The sequence below is a fragment of the Amphiura filiformis genome, chromosome 9, assembly GCF_039555335.1.
Source record: "Amphiura filiformis chromosome 9, Afil_fr2py, whole genome shotgun sequence".
Classification (NCBI taxonomy): Eukaryota; Metazoa; Echinodermata; class Ophiuroidea; order Amphilepidida; family Amphiuridae; genus Amphiura; species Amphiura filiformis.
In genome coordinates, this window is record NC_092636.1 from 36,049,619 (window position 1) to 36,070,611 (window position 20,993).

Genomic DNA, 20,993 nt, shown 5'->3' on the forward strand with positions numbered 1-20,993 from the left:
CTTCTGCTGATATTGGTATCAATGAAGTACCTATCTTCTGCTGCCATTGGTATTGATGAAGTAGCTATCTTCTGCTGATATTGGTATTGATGAAGTAGCTATCTTCTGCTGCCATTGGTATTGATGAAGTAGCTATCTTCTGCTGATATTGGTATTGATGAAGTAGCTGCTGATATTGGTATTGATGAAGTAGCTATCTTCTGCTGATATTGGTATTGATGAAGTAGCTATCTTCTGCTGATATTGGTATTGATGAAGTAGCTATCTACTGATGATATTGGTATTGATGAAGTAGCTATCTTCTGCTGATATTGGTATTGATGAAGTAGCTATCTTCTGCTGATATTGGTATTGATGAAGTAGCTATCTTCTGCTGATATTGGTATTGATGAAGTAGCTATCTACTGCTGATATTGGTATTGATGAAGTAGCTATCTACTGCTGATATGGGTATTGATGAAGTAGCTATCTTCTGCTGATAACAGGTAGATTGTTAATTAATTCTTGGAGCAGTTACACAAACTGTTTCATACAGAATGTCTTTATGCATGTCTCTTTGGAGACACAATAATGTTTAACACAACCTTAAATAACCTTCGAAAAATTAATTTTACCCCAACTAGTCTGCAAATATAATAGTAATAGTTTTTAAAGTGACTCTAGATGTTAGAATATTCCCTTTTTTACGACCATGTCACAAATTTCTTTAACAGTATTTTTGTATAGGTTTAGGTAGTCATTGATTAATATAAATGTATAGAAAAATTGTCACACATTTATTCACTATTCCCTGTAGGCAGCACACATGTATTCTTTAATACTCCCATGTATTATGCTTCATAGCAGCTATAAGTGTAATATGTATGTCCATCGATTGGGCTGTTTTGACTGCAATAACCAATTCTTTGTTTGCACAGATTTCTTAATAGCTGACCAACGACATACTGACATTTTCAGTATTGAATCCATTAGAGAGGTTCCACCTGGTTTGACTTTAGCGATGCTATCGGATACTGTTACCGACTTGGTCAAATGGGCAATTCAATTTGCAATGATAAGTCAATGCAATGTATATCAGTCTCATGGGCAATTTAATTTGCAATGAAATTAATATGTCAATGCAATGTATATCAGAGGTTTTATATTTTTTCATCATATTTGTTTAAAGACTATTAAAAAGAATGAAATTTTTTGTTTGCTGATGCCCTTGACTGCATACCCAACCCACAAATTGTTCTGCCTTGCACATAAATATTGCTTTCAGTGCTTGTTTGGTGCAAGTAAAAATATCCACGCAGTGTGTTCCCATTCCTAGTAGCTTTTAATGTAATGTATAGTTTTGCTAGTTGCTGCACACTGGAAACTGGAACATGGCACAGTGGTTATATTTAAAGCAATAATGTGCAATTTCCATAAAGAATTGATCCTCATTACATTTCCAGACGTGGTGTGATATTTAGTCCGCACGATATACTTAATTGTGCGATACACTTGTTTCATGTTCATTTACCTGTGTAAGAACAACTTTGTGCACACAAAATAGGGAAAGGGTTTAGCATAACAAAAAAGCAAGCCTTAAACAGCAAGCCCTAAAATCCAGCATAAAATACTGGCTCATTTATATAATAATGAACAATTTGAGTAAGAGCCAACACCATTTTGAGCAAGTTAGTTACTCTTTGGTTTCTTATGTTATTTATTTTCCTATTTTTTATTTTATGTTAGTTTTCACTGTCATGACCCCTTTTAATTTCAAGCTGAACAAATGAGGTAAAACAAAGAAAATCCCTCTCACTCCTGCGCCTATTATTATCGTAAATGCACGTATTAGCTCGCCAATCGTTATTGATTGGAGTTTCACATAGGGCGACATGTAAATAAAACATATAACTAAAGGATGAATATTATATGCCAATGATTCATGCATGCACTTTTTAGCTATCACAAATGTTTTGGTCTGTGACACGGTGAATAAAACCGGGATCCTGAGTTAATTAAAGACTTTTGAATTTTACTGTAATTAAAGCGCTTCAGGCTTAGTCCTTCATAAGGTATTTTAAGTACACAATTGGGCATTACAATTGTGCAAAAGGTAGAAATTCAAGAAAAATTGAGGGTGGTGCTGTGGAGCAAATCACACATTATGCCTTTATGAAAAGAAGGATCCAAGTTGTGAATCATTACAGATTATGCAGGCATTTAGAGAACCACTTCAGATGCTGAATGGGAGGTGCCTTACGATCTATAGGACTTAGCTTGACACTCACAAAAATTATTATGCTTGTATGTCAAATTCCCCATAGGTTTATACTTGGTCCTTACTGTACTTGTTAAATTCCTTGAAATAATTTGTGTTAATTCAAAATAAAGTAAAGCAAATCAACATTTATTTCCATAGAGCAACATAATCCAGGCACCATAAGTAAATAGGGGACCTAAGAAGGAGGTCAACAAGGCCCATGAGCCCTGTACACCCCAAATCAAAAATTGACTTACTTTTTTAACATTTTGAGTCATAAAATAACAGGTGAATGAATAGTGTTTTGCAAGTAAACAATACCATACAATTAGGGAACATTTTCTTTTCTGTCACTGAATATAGAATTATTAAACTTGCTAGTGCCAGTTTCCAACATTGGGGCTCACTTCCATGATAGCACATGGTGAACAAGAAAATAATGAGCATGGCTTTGAAGGGAAATTTCTTTACATAATTTCATTTGAGGATGGTGAATGAAAAATGACATCAGTGCTGTTTTTAATTGGAGTGATGCATGGGATATTGACTTCAATGCCAAAAAACGTGTTAGGTTAGTTTATAAATTTTATTTAGTTTTCAAACTAAACCAAACTAGTGGCTCAATAAATCGTAATAGTGGTCTTGTAACCAATCAGTAGATATAGGGTCCACAATTTATAAGTTAAAAAGTATATAAAGCATTAGGGGGGAACTTACAAGTTCATGGATAAAAGGGCATTTTGTGATCCGCAGCCTCATCCCCTCACTTTTCTCAAAAAAAGGTAAGATTTTCATACCACTAGGAACTTTTGGCTGCATAATGTCTATGTACAAAAAAATTTCTTGCAGATTAATTTGTTTAGTAAAACAAAAAGATGAAAAGAACGAAGTACGAAAAGATGATGCTAGGATCACGAAATACTCCTTTAAGGCCAGAGTAATGGAAGACACATTCGTCCATGCCCGAATTTGAGATTTCTTGATATTTATCAACACTAAGATGTTTTCTCTCACTTGAAACTGATAAAATACAACTTGCTAATATTTACTCGTATTTTTTTTTGATTTATTTCACTCTTTTCAACTCTAAAAAGTCACATGGCTCAAGACAGCTTAGTAAATTTGCGGGAAATAACAAGTCAGAAATGCGCAAATGCAAAATATTGTGATTACGCTCGCGATTCGCGTCGCATGACGCGGCGCAACTCTACGCATATGTCCAACACAGTCAAGGACGCATTCGGTATGTTGTTAACGCCAGCAAAATGTGGTGTAACAAAACAAAAATTTGCAGTCAAAATGCCACTTAGATTTTTTAATTATTTTGAATTTTGGAGCACTGAAAACAGACATTATAAATTCATTGGTGCAAAAAGATGCATATTTAGACCGTGCACCAGATACAGCTTTTACAAGTGTGAAAGTCTTACCGTTTTAAAATGTAAGGACGTTTTGTGCATAATTTTGTGCATAAAACATTGATTTCTCAGAGTTCACTTTTAACAATATTGCACGATTTTTGTGACAAGATAACTCGAAAAATATGCAAGCAAAAGGTAAACTTTTTGCACTATCGTTTAGAGTACATCAAAGTCTAGGGAAGGTTTTCTCATTTTTTCAAAATATTTGTTTTAAACAAAAATATACACCATTATGTTCAATTTTTAGCTTAATAGAGTGACAAAATTGCTTTTTTCACATGTTTTTTCAATATTTCGAAAAAAAAGACGAATTTCAAAAAAATAAAAGTTCATGTCTCTTCTTCATGAAAAGCTAACAATTTTTTTTTCCTCCGAACAGATTTTTTTCTAAGTTGTCATAAAAAAATTGGGGTAAAAAAGTGAATTTTTGTGATTTTTTCAAAAACTCGAGATTTTTGAACAAATCTGACGTCACCATGGGATTCTTTGACTCATTTCCTTTCCAAAAATGTATAGTTTTATATATTTTGTGCATACAATTTAGAAATAATGATGCTCGAAAAGGTCCATGTTCTCTCCCATTACTCTGGCCTTAAGTCACACATTTGTTATGAATACAGCCAACTGACCCTAGTATATTAACATGAACATGAATCACCACATTTTTGAACTAATTTCTTTTTTCTCTCTTGTTTTATAGACTCCCTCTCAAGGTGCAAGGACTCCAGTCTTTCTCTCCCTGTCTGAAGAAGTTGAACACACAAGTGGGAAGTACTTTGATAATTGCCAAGCAGTGCCTTCAAGTCCTTCAAGTTATGATGTCAGATTACAGAAGGAGCTATGGAACTGGTCTTGTGAGATCACCCAATTACCATGTGATATCCAGGATGAAATCAATATCCACTACACATAGGGTGCGACCCTGGGGGTACTCAGTACAAATGACCATACGGGACGTGCACGCAAACATGGGTAGCATTTTCAGCCTTCTGGTATATCAATGACCCCTTTTTCAAAGCCTATTTTGGTATATGAATGGGTCCTTTTTCAAAATTTTCTCAATTTTTTGGGAAAACAGCCCAATTTTCCCTTAATCTAGCCAAAATTTTCAAAATTTTGGGACAATTTGTAAAAACTAAGACAATTTTGGGTAAATTCGGCCGAAAATTTTGACTTTTGGTATATCAATGGGTCCAAATTTCTTGAAAAATTGGTATATTTATGGGTCTACTTCCAAAATCTCAGCGGCACGTCCCTACCAAAACCAAACTTGAGTACTCCCCGAGTGCTACCGTTACCTGCTTAATGCAACTTTTTAACAAACTTATAGTCATGAAAATGAGTTTGGACTAGTTTTCATCATTTAGCATGTTATTTTTCAAAATGTGCATTATCCCATTCAAATGTGTACCATACTAGTACTTTTAAAAAGCAGCCATTTGAAAGATTACCACATATCAACCCCAAGATTTTGCATTTGTGTGAAAATTTTGTCATCAATTTTAAACTATTCCAAACTTCTTTCCATGATGTTATATTATATAGACAATCTGCTAGAACAGCACATCTTCCTTGAGCAGTAGATCTTGTGTTCTTTGAATTGAATTTGCAATTAATTGAAGAAGGAGCAGGAGCAAGAAATGATGAAGACAACAATGATGACAACAATGACGATTCAAGCCTTTGTCTGGGTGGATGATATTTGCTGCTGGAGGCATGTTATAATAGCACCAACCTTACTTGATGGCTGTGATACCAAGGTTACAAGATGTGTATTACATTAAAGCCATGATTTCTCTGTGATACGGAAAAACAGAAAAATTCACAGAATTCGGGGTTTGCTCACAGAAATTTGAAAATGCCACAAAGTAGTAAAAATTTGTGTAAAATGTCTAACTTTTGTGTTGATTTGCAAAAACAAACACAAAGAAAAGTGATAATTTAGCAGTGATCAACCATTAAACAATCCATTCTAGCATTTATTCTAGGCCTACGATGCAAGATTCTGTCCGATACAGCTATCGGAAGTACACACAAGACAATAATTATTGATGATGCTTAATTTTAATGGGGATGTTGAGGGGAGACTACAGTAAAAAAGTACATTTAATTATATAAGACAAATTACACTTTAAAAAACATGCTTGTATGGGAATGTATGCACTTTTCAGTGCTTTATAATGTAAAACGGAAAATCACGGAATCGTCCAATTTGTAACACAAAATTTAAATTTTGTAACACGGAAAAATCATGGCTTTATATTACATAGTGTAAAACAATTCTTCAATTTGGTTATCAAATCATAAAACTCTGCAAAATAAATGTATGCTTAAAAGCATCTCTTAATTGATTTGATTATTTTTCATCATATAATTCATTATACTATTCTCTATGAAATTATGCTAAACCAGTCATTACAAGGGGTCGTTCAACATTTTTATGTTTCCATAAATATGTACAAAGCATTCATATGAAGCCTACATATGAGGGGAGAAGGGGTCAGGTAAAAACTAAACTTATACATATGAAAGAAATTTAATAAATGTCAATTGAGATTTTGCCATTTTTTTATATACATATCTCTAGGTGTTAAGGGTTGATAAAATATGTACGCTTTGTACATATGCGCATGTACGCTTTGTACATAAGCACAAAATATGTACGTTTTGTTCATATGGGGAAAAGTTGACTGCTTAGTGTCAGAAGTGGGTAATTGCAATAGCTGCCATGTGTAGCAGCTATGTGTAGATGAGTACAATATGTATGTGTGTAAATTGCCAAATGTTCACAGGGCAGCTATTACACTTAACCACTTTTGGCACTGAGCAGTCGAAATGCAAATATGTTTAAAAGTGCATTAAAGTATATTCTGCTTTTGTTCTGTGGTCTCTGATGTGATGTGATGTGATAAGACAAAAGGAGTCTTTATCACTCAAATTGATAGCGATGTATGAGCAAGAAAAGTTCAAATGTATTTTTTTTACTTAGTAAGTCTAATTATGAAGGTATTTGCAGCAAATTACTGCTTTTACATAATATAAAATGAAGACATTTAAATAGTTTCTGCTCGACAAACCAATCATTTCGCTTATTCGCCTTACATGATATAAGCTTAGTAGGTACTCAAAGCAAATCATTGTAAATGCTGTAATGAAATTGACAGTTGCCATGAAACTCTCTTACATTAACCCAGTTAAACACCCATAGGTAAGGCTAAATGGACCAGTATGGGATGCAACCTGTCATATCCAATAAAGGATTGCAAGAAACAAGGATAAATTTATATCTTATTTCTTCTTCTAGGCATTCACTGAATTTGTTTGAAGTGTATCGTTAAAGACAGTTTGTTTCAAAACATCTTGCCTTGTATTCTATTTGCCGATGGCAAGGTCATCTCAAAAGTATTCCGATGCGGGCACGGTGACTTCAAGAAGCAAAGTTACAACGCCTGATTCTACCTGCAAAGTGCGTGTGCGTATGCGTATGCCCGTCAAACGCGTGCTTTAACTGCCCTGTACGCTTTGCAAAAGCCTTCTGACGTGTTGCTAGAAAAGCACGAGAAATAAAAATGCACTTTTTGTGCATGGATTTGCAAGGAAGATTTAGTTTTGGTAGCAAGATGGCGGATCTGTGCCAGGACCTCGTTTTGGTAGCAAGATGGCGAATCCGTGCAAAGGGTGAATTGACTCACCAATTACCATATTCAATGTTATTAAATGTTATTTATTCTATTTTTGCCTTTGATAAAGACCCTGCTGGTATGGAAAGGTCGAGCCTTTAGGCCCCAAAATAAAATTTTTGCTTGTCCTTTCCAGCACTGCGCACTGTTTATGCGTTGTATATGCGCGCATTGTGTACTTCAGAGTGGATAAACTGTAGGGCATGGCAAACAGATAAAAAGATCAAACAAAAAAGAAAATGGCCCCAAGTTTGGTTTGGGTGCTGCTGAGAAGCTGAAAGTGAATCCATCAATATATCAAATTTTTGTTTAATTGAACCAAAAGTCTAAATTTGCAGCGAAATTTATCACAAATTGGCAGAGTTTGACCAACTTTTCTTCAAATTTTTGCTACAATGTGACAAGATTGAGCTATTTCCCTAAACATTTGTGAACATTTTGAAAAACTAACCCATCCAAATTGGCCTAGAAAAGGGAGCCATTGATATAACAAATGACAGAATGGTCATTTGAAGCCCATTGCTTACCAAATATAAAATGATCATCATTTGAAGCCCATTGCTTACCAAGTATAAAATGATCATCATTTGAAGCCCATTGCTTACCAAATATAAAATGATCATCATTTGAAGCCTATTGCTTACCAAATATAAAATGATCATCATTTGAAGCCCATTGCTTACCAAATATAAAATGATCATCATTTGAAGCCCATTGCTTACCAAATATAAAATGATCATCATTTGAAGCCCATTGCTTACCAAATATAAAATGATCATCATTTGAAGCCCATTGCTTACCAAATATAAAATGATCATCATTTGAAGCCCATTGCTTACCAAATATAAAATGATCATCATTTGAAGCCCATTGCTTACCAAATATAAAATGATCATCATTTGAAGCCCATTGCTTACCAAATATAAAATGATCATCATTTGAAGCCCATTGCTTACCAAATATAAAATGATCATCATTTGAAGCCCATTGCTTACCAAATATAAAATGATCATCATTTGAAGCCCATTGCTTACCAAATATAAAATGATCATCATTTGAAGCCCATTGCTTACCAAATATAAAATGATCATCATTTGAAGCCCATTGCTTACCAAATATAAAATGATCATCATTTGAAGCCCATTGCTTACCAAACATAAAATGATCATCATTTGAAGCCCATTGCTTACCAAATATAAAATGATAATGTGGTCTTGTAGAATAATGACGAAGTGCAATATATGAAATAACTGTATCGGCCATAATGACTTACATGTATGTCCCGGTGCAAGGGCATCCCAAGAACAAAATGCAACAATAATTGACAGTTGTAAATTAGCAATTTATATAATATATTGAAATGAAAGAAAAGGTCAGTTATATTAATTGCTCGTTGTGCGCTGTAATTACTTGTATTGTTTCTTATATCTATGTAATATCGTGTGTCTTGCTGTAATTTTATAAATTGTCAAGAGCTTATAGGTTCTGATATTTCATTATCTAGTCACTCAGGTAATACAATGAACTGTAAAAGTGATTATTTTTACACAAAGTTACTTTTGTGATTTTGAGGTTTTGAGAAATTATGTGAGTTGTTTATTTTGTGAAATATATACCAAGTATAATGCACCTTTAAATAAAAATGTATTTTTGTGTATTTTATTTTTATTTTTTGTGTGTCGTTTTTTTGGTTTTTTTTCACCTGCATGCCCACTCACCCCATCTGGTAAAACAACCACTTTTGCACTTGTACTGTAAGTGTAAGGTAAGTCATTTTGACGGGTCAATGCAAGAGAGTTGTAACTGACATTTTACATTACGTTTCACTACCTGAAGAGAATTGATCAAAATTGAATTCCCCCCTGAGGTTAGTATCAGTCAATTAATTGACCAAATCACCAGGTTGTCATTATAGCTAGAGTAGAGTGGCAATTTTTCCGTGATTTAAAACACCAAATTCTGTGATTTTCCATGCGTGGTTTTAAATACTAAATTCTGTGATGTAATTTCAATTCCGTTCTGATATTTCATTATCTAGTCTCTCAGGTAATACAATGAACTGTAAAAGTGATTATTTTTACACAAAGTTACTTTTGTGATTTTGAGGTTTTGAGAAATTATGTGAGTTGTTTATTTTGTGAAATATATACCAAGTATAATGCACCTTTAAATAAAAATGTATTTTTGTGTATTTTATTTTTATTTTTTTTGTGTCGTTTTTTTGGTTTTTTTTCACCTGCATGCCCACTCACCCCATCTGGTAAAACAACCACTTTTGCACTTGTACTGTAAGTGTAAGGTAAGTCATTTTGACGGGTCAATGCAAGAGAGTTGTAACTGACATTTTACATTACGTTTCACTACCTGAAGAGAATTGATCAAAATTGAATTCCCCCCTGAGGTTAGTATCAGTCAATTAATTGACCAAATCACCAGGTTGTCATTATAGCTAGACTAGAGTGGCAATTTTTCCGTGATTTAAAACACCAAATTTTGTGATTTTCCATGCGTGGTTTTAAATACTAAATTCTGGGATGTAATTTCAATTCCGTGTTCACATTCGGGGTAAAAAGAAGTTACTTGCATTATCTTCTTAGTTGTTTTAAGCCTGATATCTTTGAAGACGAACTTCATTTCCATTATTTTAACCTCGCATCTCATTATTTTTCTTCATTTTTATTTTTCTCAAGGAAAAAAGATGTTTTCTGTGAATTTCTGTGTTTTCCGTTTTTTTCAGAAATTCCATGAATTTGTCCATTTTTCCGTGACACAGAAAACTTGCCACTCTAAGCTAGAGGCACTATATAACACAAATGGGTCAATGAGTTACATAAAAATGACTGTGTGTGGTATTTAGTTCCCAGAAAGTGGGTTTTGCCTGAGGCAATTTGTGGTTAAATTGTGATCCCTCACTATAAGAGTTATTACCATCGATTTGGTTGAAAAAGGAGGTGAGACATGAACAATTCTGTTCAGGCAGTGAAACCTAATGGGGTGAAATTGAGCTATTTAAGAATTCTGAAAATATAGGTAGATACACATATTTGAAACTATTAAGCAATTAAATTTTAATTAAATATTTTTAGAACAATAAAGAAGTAAACAAATTAAAATGTAAATTATAATGCAGACTTTCAGATACTGACTTTCTTTACCTACTTTTTGCTGTTTTTGCAACCCACCAGTATTATACCCATTTTTAAAAAAACACACTCAAATAACACCTAAATTTGTCCAACTTGGGTGCTTTAAGGAGGTACTACACCCCTTGATAAATTTGTGACTATTTTTGCATTTTTCTCAAATAATAATAACACACTGGTAACAAAAGTTATGTATATTATAGGGGCAAGGAATCCGGTTACTACACTGGAATTTCAGTGACTCAAGACAAGCAGTATGTTATTTATGATAAGAAAAGAGGTATCGCTAGAATGTACTTCATTTCTTAACATACATAATGAACCACTTGTCTTGGATCACTGAAATGTCAGTGAAGTAATTGGATTCCTTGCCCCTATAATATACATAAATTTTTTTTACCAATGTTTAGTTATTTTTTGAACAAAATGCAAAATTTATCAGGGGGTGTAGTACTACCTTAAGGGCACTTTTACCAAAATGCACACCTTCAATCAGGGAGAATCTCCTCCGGGGGACCTTCATAATATATGGAGAAAACAGGAGCCCTTGTATTAGTAATTCTGCTTTTCCTTGAAACACTTGGCCATGCAATTCATTTTCATATTTTTAAGATAAATGATCAAGAGGAACTAAGAAAAAAGATTGGAACACAAGAGAAAGGTTAACTTTGATGTGATCATGTCAAGCAGAATGAATTGAGTGTTGTGAAATTGATTTATGGTGCTGTGGTTCACTCCTCTGGTGAGCATAGGTCCCAGGTTCAATACCTGCTGTAGTACTCATGCTGTGGTATTGCTGCAGGGAAAAGAATTTTAATTATCAACATCTGTAGCTTGAAATTCTTTTGCTCTCCCCATGGTACATTTAAAATTGAGTAAGTGAATGAACTATGAAAGTACTCTGTCCTTTGGACAATGTTGGAGAGGACATGAAGCCATTGGCTTGGATGTACAGAGAGCCACCCCTGTCTTCTATTATTTACACGTGTAAGGGACAGCATAGCCTAATTGAATATGTTTGATACTGTCTGTATACCTTTGTTATTGTTTTTTGTTGTATCTCTAAATGTAATGATGAGAAGTATATAAAAGTATAGATTTTCAAAAAGGACATGATGCAAGGAATCAAACTAGCATAACAGATTTCTGCAAAAATTAACATTTTTTGAGAAAATCTCAAAATTTGATTTTACTTTACTGACTCGAGGACAGCTTACAGACTATAGCTTATTCATTATGCTAGGTCTCATAACAAAATTTTGTTTGATACCAATAATGAGCTTTTCCCATTGAAATTCATAAATCTCCCTATTGAAAACAGGACCTTAATATCCCACATAGGGAATGTAAATTTCAAATGGGGTTACCTGAATGGGTACCTCCATTCAAAATCTACACTCCCTGTGTGGGAGATTAAGGCCATGTCTTCCATAGGGGGGGTTATGAATTTCAACCAGAATAGCACGATATTGATGTTTAAAAATTAGCCCTGGTTGCCATACACTGACATTTTACCTGGGGCATTGCTTGGTTGCTGGCAAAATTCAACTGCAGAAAAACAAACATTAATTCGACAGAAGGCCAAGGATATTTCTCTTCATACGGAGTTATTTATAGTAAATTTAGAATTGATTTTTTCTCCCCTGGTGCAATGAGTACTGTCAGTACGTCCCTTGATTGCAGTGTAATAAAACGACCTGTTCGTAAACAATAATCTTGGTTCGCTATCTTCATGGGACAATATGCATAAGTTGACCATTGCAGTATATGTGTTTTATCTGTTTATTTTATTTATTTGCTGTGATGTTTAAACATTTTTCCAGAGGCTTACAAAGTACTGCTGTTCAGATTGGATATTATAATCAGATATACGGTACTTCCTTTTTTTTTGATTAAAACAATATTATCCTGTTTTGCCAAATGAAACATAGCTAAATCATTTTCCTTTAGTTAGGTCTAACTGGCAATGAAAGTTAAATTTCAATATCACTTGGGAAATAAAGGCTAAAAACACTGTATTTTTAGAGCATTTTTCGTATGCTGTGATAATCAAGTCAAGATATGTACAAGACTATTAATTAAGTTTACCTTTCTAATTTGTATAAAACAGATTTTCTAATCTTTTTCATAAACAATTATCAAAAATAACATGGATATCAAAAGTATGAGCTATACTCGCCAAGATTTTGTATGCTTAGACTTGTGCCAAGTCTTCCAAGTCTTAGAATTTTGTGATAACAATTGTTTTTGGCCCATTTTCCCTCAAATTGCAAAAATATTAAAATTTGACTTTTATTGCCAGTTTGAGCCAACAACAGAATTAGGATTTAGCTATGTTTCATTTGACAAAACACAATAATATTTTCTTTTACTTCCAAAAATGAGTGCTGTATTTTTCTGGAATAGGGAGTAGTGCATGACATAGTCCCTTGACCTAGAGTCAAGTATTGTAATCATTTGTGGTTGATTAAAAAAAACTTTGGAAAAAAGTTAACACAAAATTACTTGTTTGTATCCAAATGGGACCAATTTGTAACTTGTGTACACTGCATAATCTATTAAGATATAGGAATGCATTGGTTTTGTACACAAGTCTATATTTTAAATAGATTTTGAAGTGAACACAAGTTACAAATAGTCCCATTTGGATACGAACTTTTTTGGTAACTTTTTTCCAATTTTTTTAAATCAACCACGAATGATTGCAGTACTTCGCTCCAGGTCAGAGGACTCTCCAAATCAGCAAAAAAAAATTGAAAAAACATAAAAAATATTTTTTTTTTAAATAGATTTTTTCCAAAATGTCAAAAAACCCCGCATTTTTAGCCAAAAATACCCAAATTGCGCTGCAAATAATGTAATTGCATATTCTTAGCAGCCCTAGATTAGACAGTCAGGGGGTTAACACCATACTATTTTGAAAACTTACTACAAGCATATACAGGTATGGTTCTGAGCTTAATGTCCCCTCCTAAGGATAATACACTATCATGGTTCATTTACCCAAATCCTTTACCATGCTGAGAGCAGAGGTCTGAATTTAATCTGCAGATGGTGCCAACCAAATTCATGGCCCAAGCCGATTGTGTGGTTGTATCATATACCATACATATGGTTATTAATTCACATGATTGCATTGAAAGTTGCGGTTTATGAACAAGTATGTAATTATGGCATTCCAATAAGCACATAGTCAAATCACTATGGATTTCTTAATCAAAGCCAGCAAAAAATATTCTATGCATGTTGAATTGCCTTGCACTAATTATCAAGAGGATATGTTGTATCAAGATTTACCTGTCGGAGTCGGTTACTGACCGCTAGCTGAATGTCAACATCTTAAACCCCACTCTGGCTTTAGCATCAAGCTTTGCAGTATGCTGTTTGTGAAATAATATTGTTCCCAAATTATTTATGTTCCCTGGATATAGAAAATAAATGAATTAAAAATAGATGACTGATGAAATAAAAAGTCATTTCAAAAATGAACAAATTATTGACTCCATATCTCGCCAATAAAATGAGGGCTCAGTGAACTCTGCCTCATTTGGGCCATTTCAGGAAATGTATGTTTAAAGGAATATTGCCTTGTATACCTTGTCACTGGAAAGTGCATTATTTTCTGAAAATGTTAATTGTATCAAATCTTCATTTTGATGTTGAGGCAATGTTGCGCTGAACCTTAAAAATACTGGAGTTGAAACGTATCTATATACTATGTTCTTTTCATTTTAGCATTTTCTGAAGTGACAGACTTGAGTTAAAACATTTAGACCAAGACTGCATTTTTATATGCTCTAAAAATACATTCAAATAACATGATATACTATCTTCAGTAGATAGCAACAATTTTATCACTAATATCACGCATAACATTGTGTGCTATCTTCAGTAGATAGCATCAATTTTTCACTATAGCTAAAATAATAGTTTCTCGATCATGAGGGCACGCAATGACAATTGCGTCGGCATACAGCACCTACCACACACGCTTTGGGTAGCGCTGCATTTCCTGTGTGTACACAATCGATCGCGCTATCGTGTCATTCCACTAAACTTGCGACATTACGCAGTGCACGCAGTACATTCATACGCTCATGATCGAGAAGTTATTATTTTAGCTATAATAGCACACATTACATCGTTTGTAATATCCAGTAGATGGTATTATATTACTAATAGGCCTATCACAGTAACATCTTCAGTAGATAGCATAAATTTTTATATTCAATAATATCACATCTGTCTTTAATAACTAGCATCAATTATATCACATATAACATTGTTATCTTCTGTAGGTAGTATCAATTATATCACTAATGTCACACATAACATTGTGTGCTATCTTTAGTATACATCAAATTTGTTGTTCAAATTAAAGGTCCTTGACCCGATCGACAGCCTCATGATTCCCATTTTCTTCATCAAAATTGAGATTTTGGTATCGGAAAAAGCTCATATTTTTCTCATCCTATAGTGAAATTTACCACCCGAGATATTTTTTCATTCAAATCAAATAATGTGAACAAAAATGTAGCGATATGTGGTAACCACACCAGAAGTAAACAAAAATGTAGCGATATGTGGTAACCACACCAGAAGTAAACAAAAATGTAGCGATATGTGGTAACCACACCAGAAGTGAACAAAAATGTAGCGATATGTGGTAACCACACCAGAAGTGAACAAAAATGTAGCGATATGTGGTAACCACACCAGAAGTGAACAAAAATGTAGCGATATGTGGTAACCACACCAGAAGTGAACAAAAATGTAGCGATATGTGGTAACCACACCAGAAGTGAACAAAAATGTAGCGATATGTGGTAACCACACCAGAAGTGAACAAAAATGTAGCGATATGTGGTAACCACACCAGAAGTGAACAAAAATGTAGCGATATGTGGTAACCACACCAGAAGTGAACAAAAATGTAGCGATATGTGGTAACCACACCAGAAGTAAGCAAAAATGTAGCGATATGTGGTAACCACACCAGAAGTGAACAAAATGTAGCGATATGTGGTAACCACACCAGAAGTGAACAAAAATGTAGCGATATGTGGTAACCACACCAGAAGTGAACAAAAATGTAGCGATATGTGGTAACCACACCAGAAGTGAACAAAAATGTAGCGATATGTGGTAACCTCACCAGAAGTGAACAAAAATGCACACCAGAAGTAAATAATAAACAAGTAAGGTCGTTGCCTCAACTGATACTTTTGTCATACTAACTTGACATTATATTAAAAATATAAGAGGCTTTTTTCTGAAAACAAAATCTTAATACCAAATATATTTTATTAATAACCATATGATAGATCTTATCAGTTTCTATGGTATGATAAAATTGAGAGTAAAGAAGCTTTATTGGTTATATCATCCGTCCACTCTTATCAGATTGACATTTGTAAGAATACGTATCGATGTTAAAAATCTAGGACTTGACATGTGATTATCTGCTGCAATGAAATAATAGGGATATTCGTCGTATATGAACTGGCCACAAAGGTATTATTCAATTTCATCCCAAAGAATGCACCATACACTGTAAAACAGTGTTTAGCACTTCCAACATTTTTAAATGATATTCTCGAAAAGGGGTATTTTCTAAAATTCCAAAGACTAGATGTGTTATTTTGATCCTTGTTCCCCAAAGAAAGATACTATGATCTTTGCTTTCGCACATTAATTTTTATTTTAAAAGAGAATTTGATTCTGTCTGTGTTACAACGGATGTTAATGAAAACTCGCATGAGGGCGTAAATCGTTATTTCAAACGTTACCATCCATTCCAATTCCAGGGAAGGGGGTCTCAAATTCTAGACAATTTCCCACGGCTTGTGGTTGTGAAATTTCAAATGAACTGTGTTTTACAAAATATTTTCGATCCCGATGGAGATGGAACAATCAAATCTTTACTAAATCATGAAATGATGGTTGTAAAGATTAATGATAATTATGTCGACCGAGGTAAAACAAAAATGAAACTATAGCAATTATGTTTGCTATCTTCAGTAGATAGCATAAATTATATCAATCATATCACGCGTAACATCGTGTGCTATCTTCAGTAGATAGCATCGATTATGTCTATCATATCACAAGTAACATCGTGTGCTATCTTCAGTAGATAACATCAATTATATCTATCATATCACACGTAACATCGTGTGCTATCTTCAGTAGATAGCATCAATTATATCTATCATATCACACGTAACATTGTGTGTTATCTTCAGTAGATAACATCGATTATATCTATCATATCACAAGTAACATCGTGTGCTATCTTCAGTAGATAGCATCAATTATATCTATCATATCACACGTAACATCGCGTGCTATCTTCAGTAGATAGCATCAATTATATCTATCATATCACACATACCATCGCGTGCTATCTTCAGTAGATAGCATCAATTATATCTATCATATCACAAGTAACATTGTGTGTTATCTTCAGTAGATAGCATCAATTATATCTATCATATCACACGTAACATCGTGTGTTATCTTCAGTAGATAGCATCAATTATATCTATCATATCACACGTAACATCGTGTGCTATCTTCAGTAGATAGCATCGATTATATCTATCATATCACACGTAACATCGTGTGCTATCTTCAGTAGATAGCATCAATTATATCTATCATATCACACGTAACATTGTGTGTTATCTTCAGTAGATAACATCGATTATATCTATCATATCACAAGTAACATCGTGTGCTATCTTCAGTAGATAGCATCAATTATATCTATCATATCACACGTAACATCGCGTGCTATCTTCAGTAGATAGCATCAATTATATCTATCATATCACACGTACCATCGCGTGCTATCTTCAGTAGATAGCATCAATTATATCTATCATATCACAAGTAACATTGTGTGTTATCTTCAGTAGATAGCATCAATTATATCTATCATATCACACGTAACATCGTGTGTTATCTTCAGTAGATAGCATCAATTATATCTATCATATCACACGTAACATCGTGTGCTATCTTCAGTAGATAGCATCGATTATATCTATCATATCACAAGTAACGTTGTGTGCTATCTTCAGTAGATAGCATCGATAATATCTATCATATCACACGTAACATCGTGTGTTATCTTCAGTAGATAGCATCAATTATATCTATCATATCACACATAACATCGTGTGCTATCTTCAGTAGATAGCATCAATCATATCTATCATATTACACGTAACATTGTGTGCTATCTACAGTAGATAGCATCAATTATATCTATCATATCACACGTAACATCGTGTGCTATCTTCAGTAGATAACATCGATTATATCTATCATATCACACGTAACATTGTGTGTTATCTTCAGTAGATAGCCTCGATTATCTCTATCATATCATGTGTAACATTGTGTGCTATCTTCAGTAGATAGCATCAATAATATCTATCATATCACACGTAACATCGATCGTGTGCTATCTTCAGTAGATAGCATCGATTATATCTATCATATCACACGTAACATCGATCGTGTGCTATTTCAGTAGATAGCATCAATTATATCTATTATATCATGCGTAACATCGTGTGCTATCTTCAGTAGATAGCATCAATAATATCTATCATATCACACATAACATCGTGTGCTATCTTCAGTAGATAGCATCAATCATATCTATCATATTACACGTAACATTGTGTGCTATCTACAGTAGATAGCATCAATTATATCTATCATATCACACGTAACATCGTTTGCTATCTTCAGTAGATAACATCGATTATATCTATCATATCACACGTAACATTGTGTGTTATCTTCAGTAGATAGCCTCGATTATCTCTATCATATCATGTGTAACATTGTGTGCTATCTTCAGTAGATAGCATCAATAATATCTATCATATCACACGTAACATCGATCGTGTGCTATCTTCAGTAGATAGCATCGATTATATCTGTCATATCACACGTAACATCGATCGTGTGCTATTTCAGTAGATAGCATCAATTATATCTATTATATCATGCGTAACATCGTGTGCTATCTTCAGTAGATAGCATCAATAATATCTATCATATCACACATAACATCGTGTGCTATCTTCAGTAGATAGCATCAATCATAAACACATCCCAAAAAGAAAGTATCCAGTTTGATTTTGGTCCATAAGTCAAAAATGTGGTCTTAAATCAAGCCCTACCAAAAATATGTTACAGATCAATTTATTCTGCAGAGTTTGATATCCCATTTGTCCAAATCGGTGCAGAATTGATGACACAATGACCTTTTGAATGCAATCACCTCAATTTCAAAAGTTGCAGTAAATTTCTTTTGATTTGGTACTTGCTACTCAATATGGACAGCGATAGATCAAGGCCAGGGCACATCAGAAGTCTCGCTGACAGCATGGGCCGCAGATGTCTGGCAATCATTGATGCAGCAGGAGGACATACCAGATATGGACTGTGAAGAGTGAACGGGAAAACATTGAGGAAGGAGTAAAAGAGTATTTGTATTGAATAAAACACATGAAGTGGAGTCAAACAGCCTTAGACCGTCTCTGTTATTGTGTACCTTTGTGAAGAATCTTGAGAAGCAGGAAAACAACATCAATAGGAATTACTGCAACCTTAAAAATTGAAGTGACTACATTTAAAAGATCACTGTGTCATTAATTCTGCATTGATTTGGACAAATGAGGTATCAAACTGTGCGGAATAAATTCATCTGTAACATACTTTTAGTAGGTCTTGATTTAAGACCACATCTTTGACTTATGGACCAAAATCAAACTGGATACTTTCTTTTTGGGATGCGTTTATCTATCATATTACACGTAACATTGTGTGCTATCTACAGTAGATAGCATCAATTATATCTATCATATCACACGTAACATCGTTTGCTATCTTCAGTAGATAACATCGATTATATCTATCATATCACACGTAACATTGTGTGTTATCTTCAGTAGATAGCCTCGATTATCTCTATCATATCATGTGTAACATTGTGTGCTATCTTCAGTAGATAGCATCAATAATATCTATCATATCACACGTAACATCGATCGTGTGCTATCTTCAGTAGATAGCATCGATTATATCTATCATATCACACGTAACATCGATCGTGTGCTATCTTCAGTAGATAGCATCGATTATATCTATCATATCACGCGTAACATCGTGTGCTATCTTCAGTAGATAGCAGCAATTATATCTATCATATCACACGTAACATCGATCGTGTGCTATCTTCAGTAGATAGCATCGATTATATCTATCATATCACGCGTAACATTGTGTGCTATCTTCAGTAGATAGCAGCAATTATATCTATCATATCACATGTAACATTGTGTGCTATCTACAGTAGATAGCATCGATTATATCTATCATATCACACGTAACATCGTGTGCTATCTTCAGTAGATAGCATCGATTATATCTATCATATCACGCGTAACATCGTGTGCTATCTTCGGTAGATAGCATCGATTATATCTATCATATCACACGTAACATCGTGTGCTATCTTCAGTAGATAGCATCAATTATATCTATCATATAACAAGTAACATTGTGTGCTATCGTCATCGTCCCGGCCCCGTGGCTGTGGATTCAACCTACCATGGCGATTTCTGCCATGAAGATATCGGGGCCGGGACGATGACACCACTGATCTCTACAGTGGATGACACTGCGCCATGTGAGATACTGGTAGTCTGAGCTGAGTATGCACTATAGTCTGGTAACCTAGAAAAAAGGTCCTACACGTCGGACTCAGTTCAGCGGGCAGGGCGCTCTATCCTTATTTACCACTTCTCCCTACGTCATACATAAATTCACCCAGCCCCATTTCCCTAATATGAAATTTAAAAAAGTGGAATTTTATTTTGGCAGAGGTGTTTTCACAATCATTTCAGCCTTTTTCAATAAATATTTTGGCTTATATAAAATTGAAATAAAATTCTCTCTCTCCTAAACAACATAAACTGTAAAATAATTGGGTATCACGAATCGTTATAAATAATATTCATAATATATTCTTGTATACATAGGATGCTTTAGTTTTTACACAAAACACATTTCATCGCATTTTAAAAACACTGGCCGGATGACGAATGCCGCTGTGCTTATTTACCTCGCTGTCCAGGTTAGACTCGATTGCCAGTCCTATTATACGCTGTGCTTATGTATTTTATTAGTCTGTAGAGGGAACAGTCTTGGCGTAATAATAAATATTTTCTCATCCCAACCGGTAAAGAGGTAGCTTTCTAGGTCTACATGAAAAATATCAGAAACATCAATAATTTGTGTAAATTTAGTGGTGGCGTTGCATGTGGTATGCCAAATGTTGCATGCGCGGTGCGTCATCAGATCTAGCTGTGGACTTGAACCCCTCTGTGACCGAATGGAATATCCAGCACTGGGATACCGGATCAAGCCAGGGATCGATACATGACGTCAAGGAATATTGGCGCGATTTTTAAAGCCTATCAGATTG

At 34.2% G+C, this 20,993-nt stretch overlaps 1 protein-coding gene across 1 annotated transcript in view; it reads left to right on the forward strand.

Moving 5' to 3' along the window:
* LOC140160316 (polyprenol dehydrogenase-like) overlaps positions 1-4,597 on the forward strand; it is a 248,165-nt gene extending 243,568 nt beyond the window's left edge. The window contains exon 6 of the mRNA XM_072183581.1: positions 4,361-4,597. Coding sequence (XP_072039682.1) covers positions 4,361-4,573 — 213 coding nt within the window. The 3' untranslated portion in view covers positions 4,574-4,597. The remainder of the gene's footprint in view (positions 1-4,360) is intronic.
* Positions 4,598-20,993: the final 16,396 nt, after the last annotated feature.